This window comes from Gigantopelta aegis, chromosome 13 (assembly GCF_016097555.1).
Source record: "Gigantopelta aegis isolate Gae_Host chromosome 13, Gae_host_genome, whole genome shotgun sequence".
Classification (NCBI taxonomy): domain Eukaryota; kingdom Metazoa; phylum Mollusca; class Gastropoda; order Neomphalida; family Peltospiridae; genus Gigantopelta; species Gigantopelta aegis.
In genome coordinates, this window is record NC_054711.1 from 35,705,512 (window position 1) to 35,725,049 (window position 19,538).

Here is a 19,538-nt window from a genome sequence, read left to right on the forward strand (position 1 = left end):
GGTTAAGGACCACACAGATATTGAGAAAGGAAACCCGCTGTCGCCACTTCATGGCCTACTCTTTTTGATTAGCAGCAAGGGATCGTTTATATGAACCATCCCACAGACAGGATAGTACATACCACAGCCTTTGTTACACCAGTTGTGGAGCACTGACTGGAATGAGAAATAGTCCAATGGGCCCACCGATAGGAATCGATCCTAGATCAATCGCACATCAGGCGAGCGCTTTACCACTGAGCTACGTCCCGCCCCCTTTTGACCTACAGTCTCACAAAATGAGTGACTAGAAATGTACACATTGTATACATGCTGTTCCTCTTCAGGTATTGCTACCTACCATATATATCCATAAATATTTTAAATAGCCAGCATCACCTAAACAAGAACGTGTTTTCTCTTATTTATGGATACATAGCCATAATCATTTATATACATGTATTAAAATATTGATAATCTGGGGTTTTTTTTTTTTTATTATTAATTCAATAAATAAAGTGCATTGGCAGCCCCTGAATTGTCCATGACAATCGGCAATGCACCTTTTTTGCCCTGGGGCCCATTGCACTAAACATCGTAAGTTTATGTCTGCTACCAGCAGTTACACTCATCGTGTATCAATTTCACACAGAAATTACATCATTACGGAAGCTGGAGTATTTAAAAAAAAAATATTAATAAAATGTGTTCTTCTAACTATACTTGCTGACCCATAATAGCAATAAGAATTGTGGTTTAGTCATAGAATTACATTCACGTGCAAAACTAGGCTTACGATGTTTTGTGAAATTGGGACCTGAATTATATTCAGACTTGTTTTCAAAGGTATGTTTTTTGGCCGTAGGCATTTTTTTAATTACAGGAGTTGATTTGCAAAATGTTGCATATAAAATTGTGTCTCCACATATATATTTATTTATTGATAACAAATATAATATTATGTTGAACAAGTACTTTCTTTGTGAGATAAATTAAATGTGGATACTTTTAGGCAATATTATGTCGAGCCATATATATTAGACCGACTGCCATGTTACCCAGCCTTTATTGTTACGATATTTGTTCAAACTCTGTTTCAAGTTATATATTGTTCTTAGCTTTTGTACTGAGTTCAAAAAATAATAAACCTTTTTAACAAATATAAAGTGTTTATTACTCTGTATTTCAAAGTTTTCTTTTGACAGACGTTTCGAAAATGAAACACATAAATGAATCTAATTTGGATTTTTAATCGTCTGCTGGCACTTGTGCAAGGGGAGAGATTCAGGATCGAAACCCCTCCCTGCTTAAGCAAATTTTCTTTTTTCTCGATATATTTTCTGACTTGACCCCAGTATAGACACACACGCACGCGCACACACGCACGCACACGCACACACACACACACTAAAATGTCTGTACAGCGTTTACTGGTTTTCGCCGTTTCTCCAAAATTAACAACATTCTGCATACAAAAATTAGGATAATGTTTTGCCTGATGTTTGCATACATTCTGAATAGGGGCAGCCATACTAGACCATTGTACAACCCTAACCCTAGGGACAATCTCGGTAGCTGATCACAATAAATTGTTCTGGATTGTGTTGTTTTTATAACCCACTTTCAACACAGACATTTTGTACGGGTTCGTTTAGATGGGGTGTATTGGTCTTACACCGAGCTTTCCCTATAAAATACGACCACCATGTAGATAACCAGCACTCATCAGTCAAGGCAATGTATACGGTGGCCATATATATAGCCACTTCTATACTAAGTGACAAAGGTGACAGCTTCTTTTGCCGTTGTATTTATGGAATGCATCGTACGTAAAATGTAACACGATGTTTATATTGTAGTGGATTGGACATGAACGCAAAAATATCCTTGACAAATGCGTCATTCGTAGAGTACAAAGAGACTGGGCAATCAACAGAGAAGCGATCAGAATTGTCAGAAACCTAAAACGGCATACGTATTATAGATATACCGGTACATGAACAAATGCATGTGCATACTCACACATTCATACAATTTTGTTAGTGAGCATTATGGGTATCTAAATGCAATCTGCTGTTGATAAAAGGGGCGTTGAGCCATTTAGTCAAAAAGGCTTCGCGAAATTATACCTCCAATTTGACGAAGCACTGACGGCAATTGCCATGAATTGCCACCAGTCGGGCTGCGGGGAGTGACCGATGGCTAAACAATTATTGTCATCGACTGAAGGGGCTATATATATTTATTTTCATATTTGTTGAAAAAGTTACTGGTTTAAAACGGTCATAGACAGGCTCAAAATTGCCGTCGATGAGCGTTATCTTGGTTCGAGCCCTGTAAAAGCACTAAAGTTTTCATCATGTTCCCTACACTGCTAAAGGTCTAACCTAGAAGCCCTCGAGATTTTTGTGCGTATTTACGTAAAACGCTAAAATTCAAGATGGCTGACATTTATAACTAAAGTCTAAAGGTAGGTAGGTAGGTAGGTAACTAGTTGTACGTACTCATATACCAATGGGGTTTCGAACACGCCCATCCTGAGTCCGACCTCCGATATGATCGGGGGCCTGACTCGGGACCAGAATAAAGTATAAAGATTATGTTTCTGAATTTTATGATTCATAATATTTTGTAGCATTTTAGGTCATTGAATCTATTGTGAGATACCGGCCTCGGTGGCGTCGTTGTTAGGCCATCGGTCTACAGGCTGGTAGGTACTGGGTTCGGATCCCAGTCGAGGCATGGAATTTTTAATCCAGATACCGACTCCAAACCCTGAGTGAGTGCTCCGCAAGGCTCGACCAGTGATCCATAACTGGTTCAACAAAGGCCATGGTTTGTGCTATCCTGCCTGTGGGAAGCGCAAATAAAAGATCCCTTGCTGCTAATCGGAAAGAGTAGCCCATGAAGTGACGACAGCGGGTTTCCTCTCAAAATCTGTGTGGTCCTTAGGTCTCACTACACATATCACTTCCGGGTGAGAGTTGATTCATCCACTATAGTTCCTAATTGTGACACACGTTATGGTTCACATATTCACTTCTAGGAAATGCTGAAGAATTAAAACAATATGTGTGTTTAGTGGTAAGCCTTCTGGCTGTATTGTGCCCATGTCATTTTGTAATATTGTGCATCGACCTTTTGAGACATGGGTATATAGCGCAAGTGACAGCCGGAGTGAATCGGTTAATGAACCACCTGTTCGGACTGGTACTACAGCCAGATGCGGTCATATAGCAAAAAACTGAGACGGAAATGTTCTCAATTTTGGAGTGAAAATAAATGCTTATATAATATATGTTCGCAATGGTGTATGTTGTTAGTGCCAACGGGAACCCGTTCTATTGGCAATCTTCGTTTAAAGTTGGGCAATTTAACATGGGTTTCAATGGCAGATGACATCTGTGTAGTGAGACCTTAACCATATGTCTGACGCCATATAACCGTAAATAAAAATGTGTTGAGTGCATCGTTAAATAAAGCATTTCTTTCTTTCTATTGGGGGATATTATAATACTACCAGTATCTTTATTATTACTAATAACATCATCTTTATTCTGAACAACCTCAGTTATATCTAGACTTCAATTTCGGACTGATTTAATGTTTATAATATAGATTAAAATAAAATATTAAAAGGTAGCTTAGTTGTTAATCAAAACATTGCACTATGTACAGCCAGATAAAGCTTTGAGTCGATATAGTTCGGCCTTGCCCGCCTCGTGCTGACAAATGCCCTCGCTAAGACGTTATCCTCTTTATCTACAATTTCGCCTGCACAGAAACCATTTGCACTATGGCTCTAAATAATTTACACATTAATTAAGATATTGTTGAACTTTATTTGAATTCTTAATACACCACGCTAACCTTGTGCGATGTCAAATCCATTGTTTTGGCCATTTCTATGGCATGCCGTATCTTGTTGCTATACTAAAGTATTTATACATGTGGTCATTTTGGTTGAATAGATTGTAGAAGAAAGGAATAGAAATACATATCTAATTTCCACAAAGATTTAGCAAGATTATTCTGTTACTATTCTGTGTTTCTTAGTGGAAAGTGTGTTGGGAAATAAAACTGGAATAGTTCACAGCGATTTAATTTAGAGGGAATATTGTTTGGAGTACCAAATACGAAGTTGATTACGAAAACTGCGTTGTGGAAAATAAATCACTAAAAGATGTTCACGACGATTTAGAAGCAATATTCTCTAGTGGAGTAACAAAAGGTAAAATGTCTTAGATGAAAATGTGTGATGGAAAATACATCTCTGAAATTAATTTCACGACGGTATAGAAGGAATTAATTAAATGTTCATTATTGGATTGATTAATTATATACAAATGTTTATAAAATACCCGGTAATCATTGTAAAAAACAAAGTTTCAAGCGGTATTATTTTATTGGAAACAATTAAATGATCGTTTATTGAACTGACAGAAGACAGGTTTTTAAAATAGGCCTACCCATTGAAGAAAATATTGAAAGATAAAAGCGATACTCTTTAACTATACAAATAAGAAACAACATTTGAAGAATAAAGCCATTGTTGAAAATCACTGAAGATCCTATTGAACAAAACAAACAAACAAACGAAAAAAACAACAACGAAAACCCCCACGAAAAAACAAATTGAAAGTGCTTTAGAAGCAAGAACCATAATTACTGAACAAAATCAAATTTTAAAAACAGTTTTAAAAATACGAACATTTATGGAGCGTTAAAGGTTCAGACCCTAGTTTTAGACCGTGAAAAAGGACACTAATTTTGGTTAATCTACAAAATCCTGTAACACATCTAAATAAAGGTATAATGGAGTGAAACGAAAGTTTATGATGTTTAAACATGGTAACCAACATCTAAATATCTACTAGCTTAATATTGTTTTCTCAGAGGTACGTACCTTTTTAGAATTATTAAAAATGTATTTCGGGGATTGCGAAAACCAGGATGACTCGAAACTCTTCGGATGTATGGAAATGAATATTCTAAACAGTAAAATATAAGTAACTTCTAATTTAAATGATCAAAAACGGCTTTAATAGTGCATAATACGTCGTAGTGTTTATAAATAAAAACTAGGGTCTGTCAGTTTAACAACCCTAGGCCATAATATATTACAACTGTACATAACCGCAGACGACTATCATGGGAGTTGAACGCGGGAAGAAGGTTCGCGGCAGACGAGGGACGAGTCCAGCCAAAGAGAGTGAAGAGGACTTGGACACCACTCTTGAACAACTCCCAGTGGAGGAGAAACACTGCATCAACGCCAAGATGCAGCTGCTGACACATCACCAAGAAGATGGAGTCTCCATGTAAGTGGTTGGGAGTAACGTTTAGCATGCTTTAATTTGTAATGTCCCAGGCGCATACTCAAGAAATTATGCAAAGTGTGTGTGCGTGTTTGTGGGAGAGAGGGAGGTGGTAGGGGTGTTGCGAACGACGTTTCTAGGGGGATTCGGGCCATACCTTCTGAAAAAATATTTTAAAAGGAAGAAAATTTGCTTTCAGTACCACATTACATTTAAATTGTATTTTTTACAGACGCTACCACGCTAGAAGTGAATTAATGTTTGTCTGCAATACTAAAAGGTTTCATTATTTGTTTCTCTTAATATATTAAAACCATGCATGTTCAGGGAAACAATTATAACAGATCCACCAGACATCAAATAATAATTATGATATGTCTACCTACCTAGAGCTCCCCCCCCCCCCCCACTGAGTCGGACCTAAAAGAGTTCTTATGTCTCCCCCTCCTTCCCAGTGCAGGGGAATAACAGTATTGGAACTGACGAATATACATGTAGTTCCATTGAAAATAATGCCCTTTGTCTTTATTTTATTTTGAAATCAGAACTGATTTGACTGTCAGGTTAGGCAGTGTTTAAGCAACTCTCGTGACTGTGATTTAAAACAAGAGTTGATTCCTGCAGCTAGAACTGAATGCAATATCGTGTACTTACATGTAGTGTGTCGCCTGTCCACTGTAGTTTAATGAAAGTTGCTTCCCTTTTCGGACCCTTCGAATTTTATTCAAACCGTAGTTGTACTTTTGTTTTGTGTTGGCAAATGATGTTATGAGATGAGATTATAAGTTTATTAAAATGTAGTTGTGTTTTTGATTAGAAAATGATGTTAAAAGATGAGATTTCGAGAAAAGATAATTATAGAAGTGTGACTGTGATGCTGCTTTAAACTAGGCTAATTACAGAATTACAGACAAGACAAGACAGACAAGTCTCACCTAAGTTCGAACATAAAACATCGCTAAACACCATAAAATCTAAAATAGCACTGAACCACTCCATATGGAGTTATTAGAGATAATAAAATATTAATAACGACACAGATAACGTATATAAATATTATATTAAACACTTTTGAAACGTTTAACATGAAATAAAATACATAAAATAATTATCTAACTAAAACCCCTAAATGCAGTTAATAATACTGTATCATACACTTAAAGCATAAAAACATATTCAGTTAACGTATAAAACATAAAGTATGACTGGATAAGACATATGACATTGTTAATAAATTACAATGCAGGTACGACCACTTGTCCACCCTGGTGTCGACCCTCCTGGACGCTGTTCCAGACAACGTAGCAGACGACATTGAGAACCTCAGCAGACGACTGAAGAGACAGCGCGTGTTCGTTCAACAGAGCACCGTGAGACCGTGCACAACCACGTGCACATCCGGGCGTCTTATGAAGGCAGAATGGAGGCTCTTCAACGTAGGTGATAACTACTCGATCCACCAATGGGTGGGATGTAGTTTTGTGGTAGAGATGCGATGAGTCGTGGTGATAACTGTACTCGATCCACCAATAAGTGGGATGTAGTTCTGTGATAGAGATGCGATGAGTCGTGGTGATAACTGTACTCGATCCACCAATAAGTGGGATGTAGTTCTGTGGTAGAGGTGCGATGAGTCGTGGTGATAACTGTACTCGATCCACCAATAAGTGGGATGTAGTTCTGTGGTAGAGGTGCGATGAGTCGTGGTGATAACTGTACTCGATCCACCAATGGGTGGGATGTAGTTCTGTGATAGAGGTGCGATGAGTCGTGGTGATAACTGTACTCGATCCACCAATGGGTGGGATGTAGTTCTGTGGTAGAGGTGCGATGAGTCGTGGTGATAACTGTACTCGATCCACCAATGGGTGGGATGTAGTTCTGTGGTAGAGGTGCGATGAGTCGTGGTAATAACTGTACTCGATCCACCAATAAGTGGGATGTAGTTATGTGGTAGAGGTGCGATGAGTCGTGGTGATAACTGTACTCGATCCACCAGTAAGTGGGATGTAGTTCTGTTGTAGAGGCGAGATGAGTCGTGGGGTCGATCGATCTCGATTGACTTTGGGTGTAAACCAATCCCAAACGGTGCCCCCACGACTGAGACCCTTAAGCCTTAATATATGATGACTTTGTGAATGTGTGAAATGCATGTAAATATAAAATGTCCCTTGATAAACGGGTTTCTCCTCAAGACTACGTGTCAGAATTATTTAACGATTGACAACCAATAGCTGGTGATTAATTACTCGATGTGTGCTAGTGATGTCGTTAGATGGTTTTGTCATATTCCTTTCCTTTCGTCAAACCAGCCTGCCCACTATCATATAACATTCTGTATAATTTGGTTATTCCATCCACGTGTAATAAAGTGGCACACGAACACTTTAAATAATTAATAAACAGCACATGGGTTACTTTCTCATGTTCATTTGATTTATTGTCAGTCAGATATTGTTGAGACATTGTATATTAGGAATTGTATTCAGCTGATGCACGATGAGGTAGTTGTAAGAAGCGGATCTAATGACATAAACAGAGGCGGATCTAGGGGAGCAGGGGCCCGGGCCCCCCTAAATTTTAGTTATAATTTTATTATATATTAATTTTCATGTTTTTACGATCCCACCCCAAACCTCCCCCAAAGTTCCCTTGGCATCCCATCTCATGTCACTGGCCCCCCTCCCCCCCCCCCCCCCGTAAATAGATTTTCTGGATCCGCCACTGATAAAGCAATTATGTATCCTAGCTCCTAAGCAAATGGTTTGTACTGGCCACCTAACCCCTCACCCTTAAGTTTGTTTTGTTTTAACGACATCACTAGGACACATTGATATATTAATCACCGGCTATTGGATGTCAAACATTTAGTAATTTTGACACAGTCTTAGAGAGGAAACCCGCTACACTTGACCATTTGTAGCAAGGCATCTTTTATATGCACCATCTGAAAGACAGGATAGCACACACCACGGCATTTGACATACCAGTCGTGGTGCACTGGCTGGAACGAGAAATAACCCAATGGGCCCACCGACGGGGATCGATCCCAAACCGTCAGCGCATCAAGCGATCGCTTTACCATTGGGCAACATCCATCACCCTTAAGGTTAATCAGTAAAATCGAGTCTTAAGCTGCTAGAAGCGTCCCTGACTACTCTAGTTCTGAACAAAAATGGCATCCTAATTTTCTAGAACTCCGCGGATGTTTCTAAGACAGTAGTAACCGGTACATTGATACTAGTTCAAATCCAATGACAATAACTTACTGGCCAGATGAAACAACATTCTATGACACGTCCTGTCACGTATCTCACCAATAGCAGGTGTGTAAAGTTAGTGCACTTTAAATTTTGACCAGGTCAGATGTTGTTTTGTATATTTTTATCTATAAAGTCTTTTAAAAATTAAAAATGCTGTTAGCAGGGCACAGGCCCAGACCTCGACATTTAATCAGATTCGGTGTAGGTTCGTAGTATCAATAATCATCGATAGGAGTTTTAATTTATCTCGTCCCAACCACGACTGTTTGATATATATATAAACATTATGTGTGTTCTTGTTTTGAGCCTTTACTGCAGGTTTTTTATCTCGCAATTTCGAACATTGCTTTTTATTTTATGTTTTGTTGTCTTTACTCAGCTGCCACAGTTCCCTCCTCTCCTTTAGAGCTGCTTTTATTCTTCCCAGTCTGGAAGAGCCTTTTGTCTTTCAGCTAGTTCGCTGCTCACCCCCACTACCCAGTCCATAACTCCCCGACTGCGACCCGTACTTATACAACTTTACAATCTTAACTTCAGTTGCAACCTCACTCATTACCTCATTTCCTGTTTCACTTTTTAGTTGTCATTTCTTCCTATTCTGGTAGCCTTCGTCTATCTGTTCTCATTTCTTCCTATTCTGGTAGCCTTCGTCTATCTGTTCTCATTTCTTCCTATTCTGGTAGCCTTCGTCTATCTGTTCTCATTTCTTCCTATTCTGGTAGCCTTCGTCTATCTTTTAACTTGTTTTATTGGTTCCATCCACATTCCTAGTCCAAGCCCTACGACTAGCATCAAACGTCATGGTATGTTCTATCCTGTCTGTGGGATAGTGTATATAAAAGAAGCTTTCTGCTAATAGAAACATACAGCACTTTTGTTTATAAGACACTAAGGCTCAATTTCTTGGTGGTTCAATTAAGAGAGCCTAAATCTTTGAACTACGCTAAGATAAATATGGAATATAATGAACCGTTGTTTATGTCAGAAACGATTTCACATGCAACAACATTCGTTTCTTACACATTTTAAAGGGACATTCCTGAGTTTGCTGCAATGTTTAAGATGTTATTGACTAACAGATACTGTTTAACGATTGTAATTACATATCATATATATTGTTCTGCATAACATATTAGTGGCTGTATATTAAACGTGTTTCTGATCGTTCTAATATTTGTACTAGATTAAATTTCATTTTATTTCCTAAAATATATTTTTTTTTCGTACGTACGAAATTATTTTAAAACATAATCCAGTTTGGGCTTCTTAGAAATATTAAGACGACCAGAAACACATTGAATATACAAATACTAATATTCTAAACAAGAAAATATATTTAATATGTAAGTTTAATCGTAGAAATATCGTATTAGTCAGAAACATCTTACAATGCAGAAAACTCGGGAATGTCCCTTTAAATGGAGGTCAAAACTAAATCAACAACGTAAAATGCAAAGACCAGTTGATCCTCTATCAAACCGAATTAAACCCATGAATCGTGCTCTAACCGTATAACTGAAATTAGGTTTGTGTTTAATTATCAAAAAAGGAAAATTCTTGTCTCTTGGTTTTTCTCATATCTAGGCCAATTGTATAATTATATACATGTGTATTATATAGAGGATAATAAACGAGTTACCAGTTATTATCAAATTTATGTCCCGAGTGAAATAATTTTCACTTGTCACAAGCTTTAGCGATAATAACTGGTACCGAGTTTGTTATTCTATTTATTACCCCCAGCTCTTTGGGGTTTTAAAAAGCCTTTATTTTTCTATATAGCCTACATCGGCTACACGTCCATGTATATAGGAAACGACGTAAACTACTTGTCTGTTCTGGGTATTGCTTTAACTTTGTATTTTATTCACGGTTCACAGATAATTTTCAAAACCCAAACTTCTATATATTCTGTAAAAAAACCCAAATCTATAATGAATTGCATTACACTACCATTTTATTACACGTTTAACACTGAAACCAGAAAGAGGTAAACGCAAACGATTTAAAACTACGTGACATCATCGTGTGTGCTTTGCCAAATCGTGATGGCATCATGTTTAGTACCGACAAGGTGATTGGTTTGTTGGCGTCAAATCGTCCAATAGTAGTGTACGTTAAACCGTTGCATGATAATTTCTCAGTCAGAAATTATATTTATTTCCCCTGTTTATGAGTGCCTGCTGGGGTAATAAATGTGATTTTGCAATGTGTTGAACTATCAACAAATGAAAAGTCCTACGTCTCTGTCGTTTGTATCCAAGCCATCTGTATAATTATATTCTATAATTATATTCTATACGCAATGTGTTAAATTATCAAGAAACTAACGTTTTTTACTTTACTTTTTCTAGTATCTAGCACGCCTGCATAATTATACACATGTGCATGTAATATTCAGAAGTATCAAAAGTCGAAAATCCTTGTCTCTTTTTTGTTCTTGTATTTAGGCAAACGGTATAATTATATATACTGAACAACAAAAGAAATACAAATATTAATATTCGCGTTTCTTTTATCGTTCAATATATTATATTGTTCAAAAGGTGAAACTCGTTTTTCGTTGTATTTGTCACCATCTAGTCCAACTGTGAGAAACCCACAGAGGATGAAGACCCCGAGACGGAACTAGACGACCGGTGGAACGTCATGCCGAATCTCTTACGTCACAACCACATCTTCCAATTGGCGGGGGTCGGTCTGCCAACCGAGGAGTTCATCCGGCTCACCATCGCCATGAAAGAGCTCGTTCGCTATTGGCCAGTTGAGACCATTCGGTTTTGGGGCAAGATTTTAGGACGCAGTTCGAATTACTACATCGTCGAGACGGAATTTGCCGAAGGCAATTACGAATCGGACATAAGCGAAGACGAAATGAGTGAAGTGGATCTGAGAAGTGATATGGATAAGGTATATTAATATTTGAGTCTTTCACTTAGATTGACATTTAGGGCATAACACTGGTCTACAAAGGGCAGAGCGTTGGTCTTTGAGAGCAGATATTTAGGTCAGAACACTGAATATCCTATTCTAGGCAAAACCAACAAAAAACCAACAAAAAAACCCATATATATATATATATATATATACACACACAAACACAAAGCAAACACGTTTATTTAATATTCTATATCAAAGTGTTGTCGGTCGTAAAGTAACAATCTTCAAGCGACTGAAGAAGAAGAAGGAAATGTTTTATTTAACGACGCATTCAACACATTATATTTACGGTTATATGGCGTCGGACATATGGTTAAGGACCACACAAATATTGAGGGAGGAAACCCGATGTCGCTACTTCATTGGCTTTTCAATTAGCAGCAAGGGATCTTTTATATGCATCATCCCATAGACAGGGTAGCACATGCCACGGCCTTGGATGTACCAGTCGTGCTGCACTGGCTGGAGCAAGAAATAGCCCAAATGAGCTTAAATGATTGATTACACATCATTACTGAAACGTGTATACAACATTCAACCATTTGGCACGTGCTTACATCGACTGAATGTTCAAGTACATTCCACAAAGGACTATAATTGGCTGAGGTCTTCTGAACGGTTTGCGCGACAGTGTCTTCAGATCAGAAAATACACGTAGATACAACATTTCTGTGTGTTTGACTTTGTGTTTCACTTCTTGTATTTTCAGACGGAAAGTGAACTTGATGGTAAGTACATTATTTCATAGGCTATAAATGAACAAGTACAATATACACATTTTAAAAAAATCGTCTGTTAATCACATATTAATTTCAAAAGTTATATCGAATTTTTTTTACAAAACTGATCATTGTTCTGTCTCTGCTTTGATATCTGTTTTTGTCTCTGTCTGTCTGTGTGTGTCTCTGTGTGTGTGTGTGTGTGTGTGTGTGTGTGTGTGTGTGTGTGTGTGTGTGTTTTAACCTTCATATATTCATATCTAACTATATGTATGTCACATACTGTGTGTTCATATTATTATTCATAACACTATATTTGAAAGGGATTGTCCTTTGTTTGTTGCTATTGTAACATGTTTACGACTAGAACATCAGTGTAATTTCAATATAAGTCACATATGTACAAAAGTGTACTGTGATTTTCAGATTTGTTACAGACTCAACACAAACAAGTCAAAGGTATAAACCATCAGTGTAAATTCAATATAAGTCCCATATATACAAAAGTGTACTGTGATTTTCAGACTTGTTACAGATTAACAACAAGTCCCATATATACAAAAGTGTACTGTGATTTTCAGACTTGTTACAGATTAACAACAAGTCCCATATATATAAAAGTGTACTGTGATTTTCAGCTTTGTTACAGACTAAAACAAGCCAAAAGTTTAGAACAGTGTAAATTCAATATAAGTTCTATATGTACAAAAGAGTACTGTGATTTTCAGATTTGTTAGACTAAAAACAAGTCCCATATATACAAAAGTGTACTGTGATTTTTTAGATTTGTTACAGACTAAACAAAAGTCCCATATATACAAAAGTGTACTGTGATTTTTTAGATTTGTTACAGACTAAAACCAAGTCCCATATATACAAAAGTGTACTGTGATTGTTTAGATTTGTTACAGACTAAACAAAAGTCCCATATATACAAAAGTGTACTGTGATTTTTTAGATTTGTTACAGACTAAAACCAAGTCCCATATATACAAAAGTGTACTGTGATTGTTTTAGATTTGTTACAGACTAAACAAAAGTCCCATATATACAAAAGTGTACTGTGATTTTTTAGATTTGTTACAGACTAAAACCAAGTCCCATATATACAAAAGTGTACTGTGATTTTTTAGATTTGTTACAGACTAAAACCAAGTCCCATATATACAAAAGTGTACTGTGATTTTTTAGATTTGTTACAGACTAAAACCAAGTCCCATATATACAAAAGTGTACTGTGATTTTCAGATCTGTCGTCGACCATCAAGCCTGACTACAAAGCGCCGCCGAAAGTACCGTGTGAACCGGCCGGTGTCGGTTTGAACAAAAAAGTGTATTTCGTGTGTAACGAGCGTAAGTATATAAATATTAAATAATAGTTAAACAATAAATATAACACGTGTGTGTAATGTTTAGAGCATTCGTGTATAATTAACTGTGTATATTTGTACATGACGTCATAATGACGGCAAAAACAACTGCAGAATGTTCTAGTGAGGGTGTGATGTTTGAAAATGGTCACCTTCCATATTCAGGGAGGGGATGCAACGCTTATAAGGACACCTACAGTCAGAACTGAACAGAACAGAACTTTATTCACTCAGAACACCAAACGGTGTTACATTGAGGTGTTTACAAGCATATATATACAATACAATGGCGGCTGCTGGTTAAAATATACATGTATATAATTATATTTATGTATATATCATACACAAAAGCTAAACTATATTAGTAGAATTGAATAAATCTATGACAAAGATGTGTCTTTTAATACATTATTAATGACAATAAGAAACGCCAGAGACGTATTTAAGTATTTAGCACCCCTAGGCCACTATTATTATATCCCCACCCCCCACTGAATTTCGTGCATGAAGCAACAACAAAAAAGTATTTTGCCGCCCCTACAATTTAGCTCTCTAGTCCTGGGCCTAATTGGCCTGTGTAATAATACACCCCTGCCTACAGTATTCAAAAGTACGCTAACAAGCATTATATATTTGGTGAGTAAAAACAAAAATCGCAAAAAAGTAAAACGTCCCACGTTTTCAAGTTCAATAGAGGAAAACATGTCCAAAGCAGAACATTGGTATTTTCACAAAAGCCGTTCGTTATAATCAATTCCCGTCGGAGGGTCCAAATGAACGAATGAATGTTTAACGACACCCCAGCACGGAAAATACATCGGCTGTTGGGTGTCAAACTATGGTAAATGCTAAACATTAAATGATGAACCATATCAATATAAAATCGGTAAGTCCAAGTCCTGGACGGAGGAACCGGCTGAGGCCAACATGTGCGCCCAGGACAGGCGTGCGCTACAACAGCGTGCTCTGAATGTGCAAGTTAAACTCTCTGGCCTGAGCTGTGGGTCCATTTGAGCTATATCTCGTTCTAGCCAGTGCACCACGACTGGTATATCAAAGGCCGTGGTATGTGCAATCCTGTCTGTGGGATGGTGCATATAAAAGATCCCTTGCAAGTAATGGAAACATGTAGCGGGTTTCCTCTCTATGACTGTGTCAAAATTACCATGTGTTTAACATCCAATAGCCGATGCTTATCAAATCAATATGATCTAGTGGTGTCATTAAACAAAACTAACTTCCGTTCATTATAATAAGTACTGAATGAATGAATGAATGAATGAATGTTTAACGACACCCCAGCATGAAATATACATCGGCTATTGGGTGTCAAACTATGATAATGCAAATAAATAAAGTGGTGATCAACATCAATATAAAAATTCAAGACTTAAACAAAAACAGTATAAAAAACTGTGCAAAAACACAAATATCACAGAATTTTACGGATACTGAATTCTACTCAAAACTTCAATTTTGTGCTGTATTGGCCATTCTCAAAGAGAATGTTACACCCCTGCACCACGGTGAGGTTACAGCATACGCAGGGGAATAAGTACTGATGATAAAAGTGTCTCTTTGTTATATATGTCTTACTTTTAAAATGAGGTGCGCTATAACACAATATCTGTAAATGCCTCCCCCCATCCCGAGTCAGGCCACCGATCTTATCGGAGGTCGGACTCTGGATGGGTGTGTTCGGAACCCTAGTGGTATATGGGCACGTTAAATTGTTATCTATCTATCTGTAAATGCTATACCAAAAAAACTATTAAAAACTAATAACGAACCCGTCTGTCAGTATTGTCGGGTGTCATACTAAAGTTAAACAAAAACATTGTTTGTTTACTTACTTGTTTGTTTATTTATTTAGTATGCCAGCCATGGATTCGTCTACCTCATGTGACCCCAGCGCAGATTGCAGTGGCCAGAAAGATTCGAAAGTTGTTCACCGGGAGACTGGATAACGAGGTAAAACCTAATTCCGTAGCTTGAACCTATCAAATCCACTCTCTATATGCCAGTCATAACATTTATTAAAATATCAATATCGTTAGTTAATATTACAATATATTTCTATGGCTATTTGTCTTTTTTTCCCAAGACAAAAAATAATTGCCAAAATATAGTTCGTTCGCATACTTTTCCCCAACCCTAGTGAGGCACCTGCATTTCAAGAAATACCATTGTTGGTTTTTGATCAGTCATTTTAAAAACAGACTTTGTTTCTTTGTAGATGATGACGTTCCCGCCTTTTCCTGGCTTGGAGAAGAATTACCTGCGCGCGCAGATAGCCCGGATCAGTTCGAGCACGCACGTTTCTCCGATTGGTTACTTCAAGTTTGACGAGTTCACGGAGGAAGAGGAGGATGAGGAAGATAAAGGTCATTCGACGATATCACGTGACCTCGAGATTTATTTATTTATTTACTTATTTATATGTTTTTAAATTCATAAAATTTATCATTTTATTTATTTATATTATTTTATTTATGATTTTAATTATTTATTTAGTTATATGTTTACATGGGTGTACATGGGGGGGGGGGGGTTCGATGGGTTCCACCGAACCCCCCCTGAAATCGCCTTTTTTTTATAATTTAATATATCTGACATTGATATCTGACATTATTATATTTACTCAACGTAGAAATATATGCCCAATATATCTGCAATCTATTTTGGAACCCCCCTTTTCAAAATCCTATGTACGCCCATGGTTTATATTAACCTATATAAAATAGTATTTATGGTTTTATCTTTATTTATTTATTTTATTTATTTATTTATGTTATTTTATTTTTGATTTTAATTATTTATTTATATGTTTATATATTTATGTATTTATTTATTTGTATTTGTGTTTTTATTTTTTGTTCCCCCGTACCTTTATTTGTTTATTACAGCATGTCTGTTAATGGGTTTTGTAGTAGTAGTTGTTGTTGTTGTCGTAGTTGTTGCTTTTTTATTTTTATTTGTTGGCTCCGTATTTCATTTGTTTTTATTTATTTTATTTGTTTCTGTTTTTCTTTGAAGTCTGTTTTTTTTAATGATTGGCCGTTGTTTCCATTCATGAATAGACTTGTTTAATGATTGATAATACCTTATTTTTCATTTATTTATTTTGTCATTTATTTGTTTCTTTCATTATTGTTTTACTTGTCTGTTTAACAACGACAGGAATCTCTTTGTTTCGTATTTCTTTATACACATGTATCTCATTTATAAATAGATAATTTAGACGTGCGTGATGCACTGTCAGGGGCGAAAGATACGGGAGTTTTTCAACGGTTAAAAAGGGCACCTACAGTATTCAAATGCAATCTCATTAAAATTAGCTGTATAGTAATTAACCAGTGGAGCTAATTTTAATCAGATTGATTCAAACATAAAGTAACATGGCACACGTCCCTCAAAATAATAAGCTGACCAAGATATTATTTCAGTAAACACTGGTATTTTCGGAGGCACTACAAAATGGGTGTGTGCATTGATTGGATGTGCACCCCCTCCACCCTCCTATTGGCTCCGCGTCTGAGTATGAGAATGATTCAAACGGTGACTGGTAGTTACGAAGTTTGTGCGACGTAGTAAAGTGTAAGAGAATATTGGGAAGTTTAAGGCGCAAATTCCATTTGTCCGTAGTTTCTATGCGTACACGCATATGTGACCCACAATGCGTAACCCGTAACAACGACTTGCTATGCAAATAGGTTGAGTATTTATGCATTTCCGCAAACGTATGCATATTATATGCATGTGTTTATCCGATCACTATACATTGTGGACTACGTATCAGGCACGGCGGAAGCAAGTAGACACTGGGGTGGGTGGGGTGGGGGTGGGGCTGATTGGGATTGTTGTCGCAAATCAAACTGTCTAGGGTGTGCGGTGGTATAATCTCTCGTAAAAGTTTGAAACCTAGATGTCCTGAAATGCAATTTCATGTATTTACTACCAATAATATGTTTGATTCAGAATTTGTCTGAAATGGAACTTGCGTCTTAATCTGACGGGAGTGAACGGAGCGGAATGTTTAATAACCTTCGATAAATCATTCTTCGTGTCTTTGTGCTGTTCGGTTGAGTGCGTCGTTAAATAAAATATTTCTTTCTTTCTTTCTTTCTTTCTTATGCTGTTCGTTGCTGAACCTCTCACCCATGCATGCTCATACCCAACCTTAAAGTCGTCTTCATACTCTCGGGGTATATGGCACGGAAATCATCATTATTATTATTATTATTATTATTATTATTATTATATTACAATGTGGCCTACAAAAGAAAACAGGCTCTCAAAAACACAAGTCATAGGATGGACCTCACCTCATTGCATAGCGCCATATTTGTTTTCGCGTTACAACCAATGCTTCATGACGCGTACGTGTATAACAGACTTTTATATGGTTTCATGTAAGTATTAGTAATTTCGCGAAGTTGGTCCAAAAACTGTGTAGCTAAATTCAAGTTTTTGATAGTCAAAAGAAAAATAAAACAATTACTATCAAGGCTCTTTAATAAGTTGTATTTATTTGATTTTTTTGCTTCTTTGCGAGTTAATACAATTATAAAATATGATCTTGACCTAGAGCTAGAGCTCATATCTACTAGAATTTTAAATATGGAGGGCGGCATCTTTTAAAGTATTACCACAGATTCAGACAATGATTTAATACAGTTTGTGAGTACGTACACCTTCATTTAACTATCAAAAATACTGCATAGAGTACAACATGTCTGTGCTCAGCATACCAGATATTCCATTCAAAGTATTTCGGTCAATATATATTTGTTTTAAACTTGACTTTAATATGCACTCATTTAAATTGAAAATATTGCATGAAAAACGTACTATTTATGTTCAAAATAATACATATTTTAAGACTATATAATTATGTTTTAAATATTTCTTATTCTAGCTCTACAATTATTCAAAGGTAAAATACTGGAAAGCATGATTTAAATATTATCAGCTGCTCTGTCTGAATTCACAAAGTTAATGCAACATGTTTACAATTTTGTATTTTTCACGTTTGTAACAGATTCATTGCTAGTAATCAAACAAGGAACCTAAGTAGTACAAGCGTGTTTTTCACTTGCACTAATACATAGGTGGAAATAATTACAGAATGTTCACATCCACCTGCCTGTAAGAGGAATTTTTGCATGTTCCAAAACACAAAGACATTTGACCTTTTCCATAAGAGTCACATGTATATGACCTACCATCACTATAAACACTATCTGTAATACACATGCATACATAGGTTTTATCCTCATTATAAAGAACACGTAGATATACGGTTGTATGTTTCAACTTCATTGTGAAGTCCATCGATAATGCCTAACAATACGAAACATAATGCCTTCTGCGTACGCAAACACACACACACACACACACACAAACGCATACACATACAGGCACACACATACACAAACACACACGCAAACATACACACACACACACACATACACACACGCACGCAAACACATGCACACAAACACGAAGGCACGCACACACATACACACAAACACACACACACACACACACATACAAACACACACACACACACAAACACATATACACAAGCACGAAGGCACGCTCACACACACACGCACAAACACACACACACACAAACATACACACATACATACACAAACACATGCACACACATATATACACTCTCTCTCTCTCTCTCTCTCTCTCTCTCTCTCACACACACACACAAACACACACGCATACACAAACACACACAAACACACACACACACACATACACACACGTGCGCATACACACACACAAACACACACACACACAAAAACATACACACACATACACACACACACACACACACACACCACACACACACACACACACACACACCCACACCCACACACACATACACACCCACACATACACACACACAAATACACACACACAAACACAACA

The 19,538-nt window shown here is 36.9% G+C and overlaps 1 protein-coding gene across 1 annotated transcript in view; it reads left to right on the forward strand.

Annotated features, from left to right (window-relative positions):
* Positions 1-5,130: 5,130 nt before the first annotated feature.
* Positions 5,131-19,538, forward strand: part of LOC121387292 (radial spoke head protein 6 homolog A-like) — a 23,225-nt gene continuing 8,817 nt past the window's right edge. Inside the window, 7 exon segments of the mRNA XM_041518314.1 lie at positions 5,131-5,300; positions 6,544-6,733; positions 11,144-11,443; positions 13,422-13,572; positions 15,463-15,560; positions 15,826-15,991; positions 18,508-18,525. Coding sequence (XP_041374248.1) covers positions 5,131-5,300; positions 6,544-6,733; positions 11,144-11,443; positions 13,422-13,572; positions 15,463-15,560; positions 15,826-15,991; positions 18,508-18,525 — 1,093 coding nt within the window.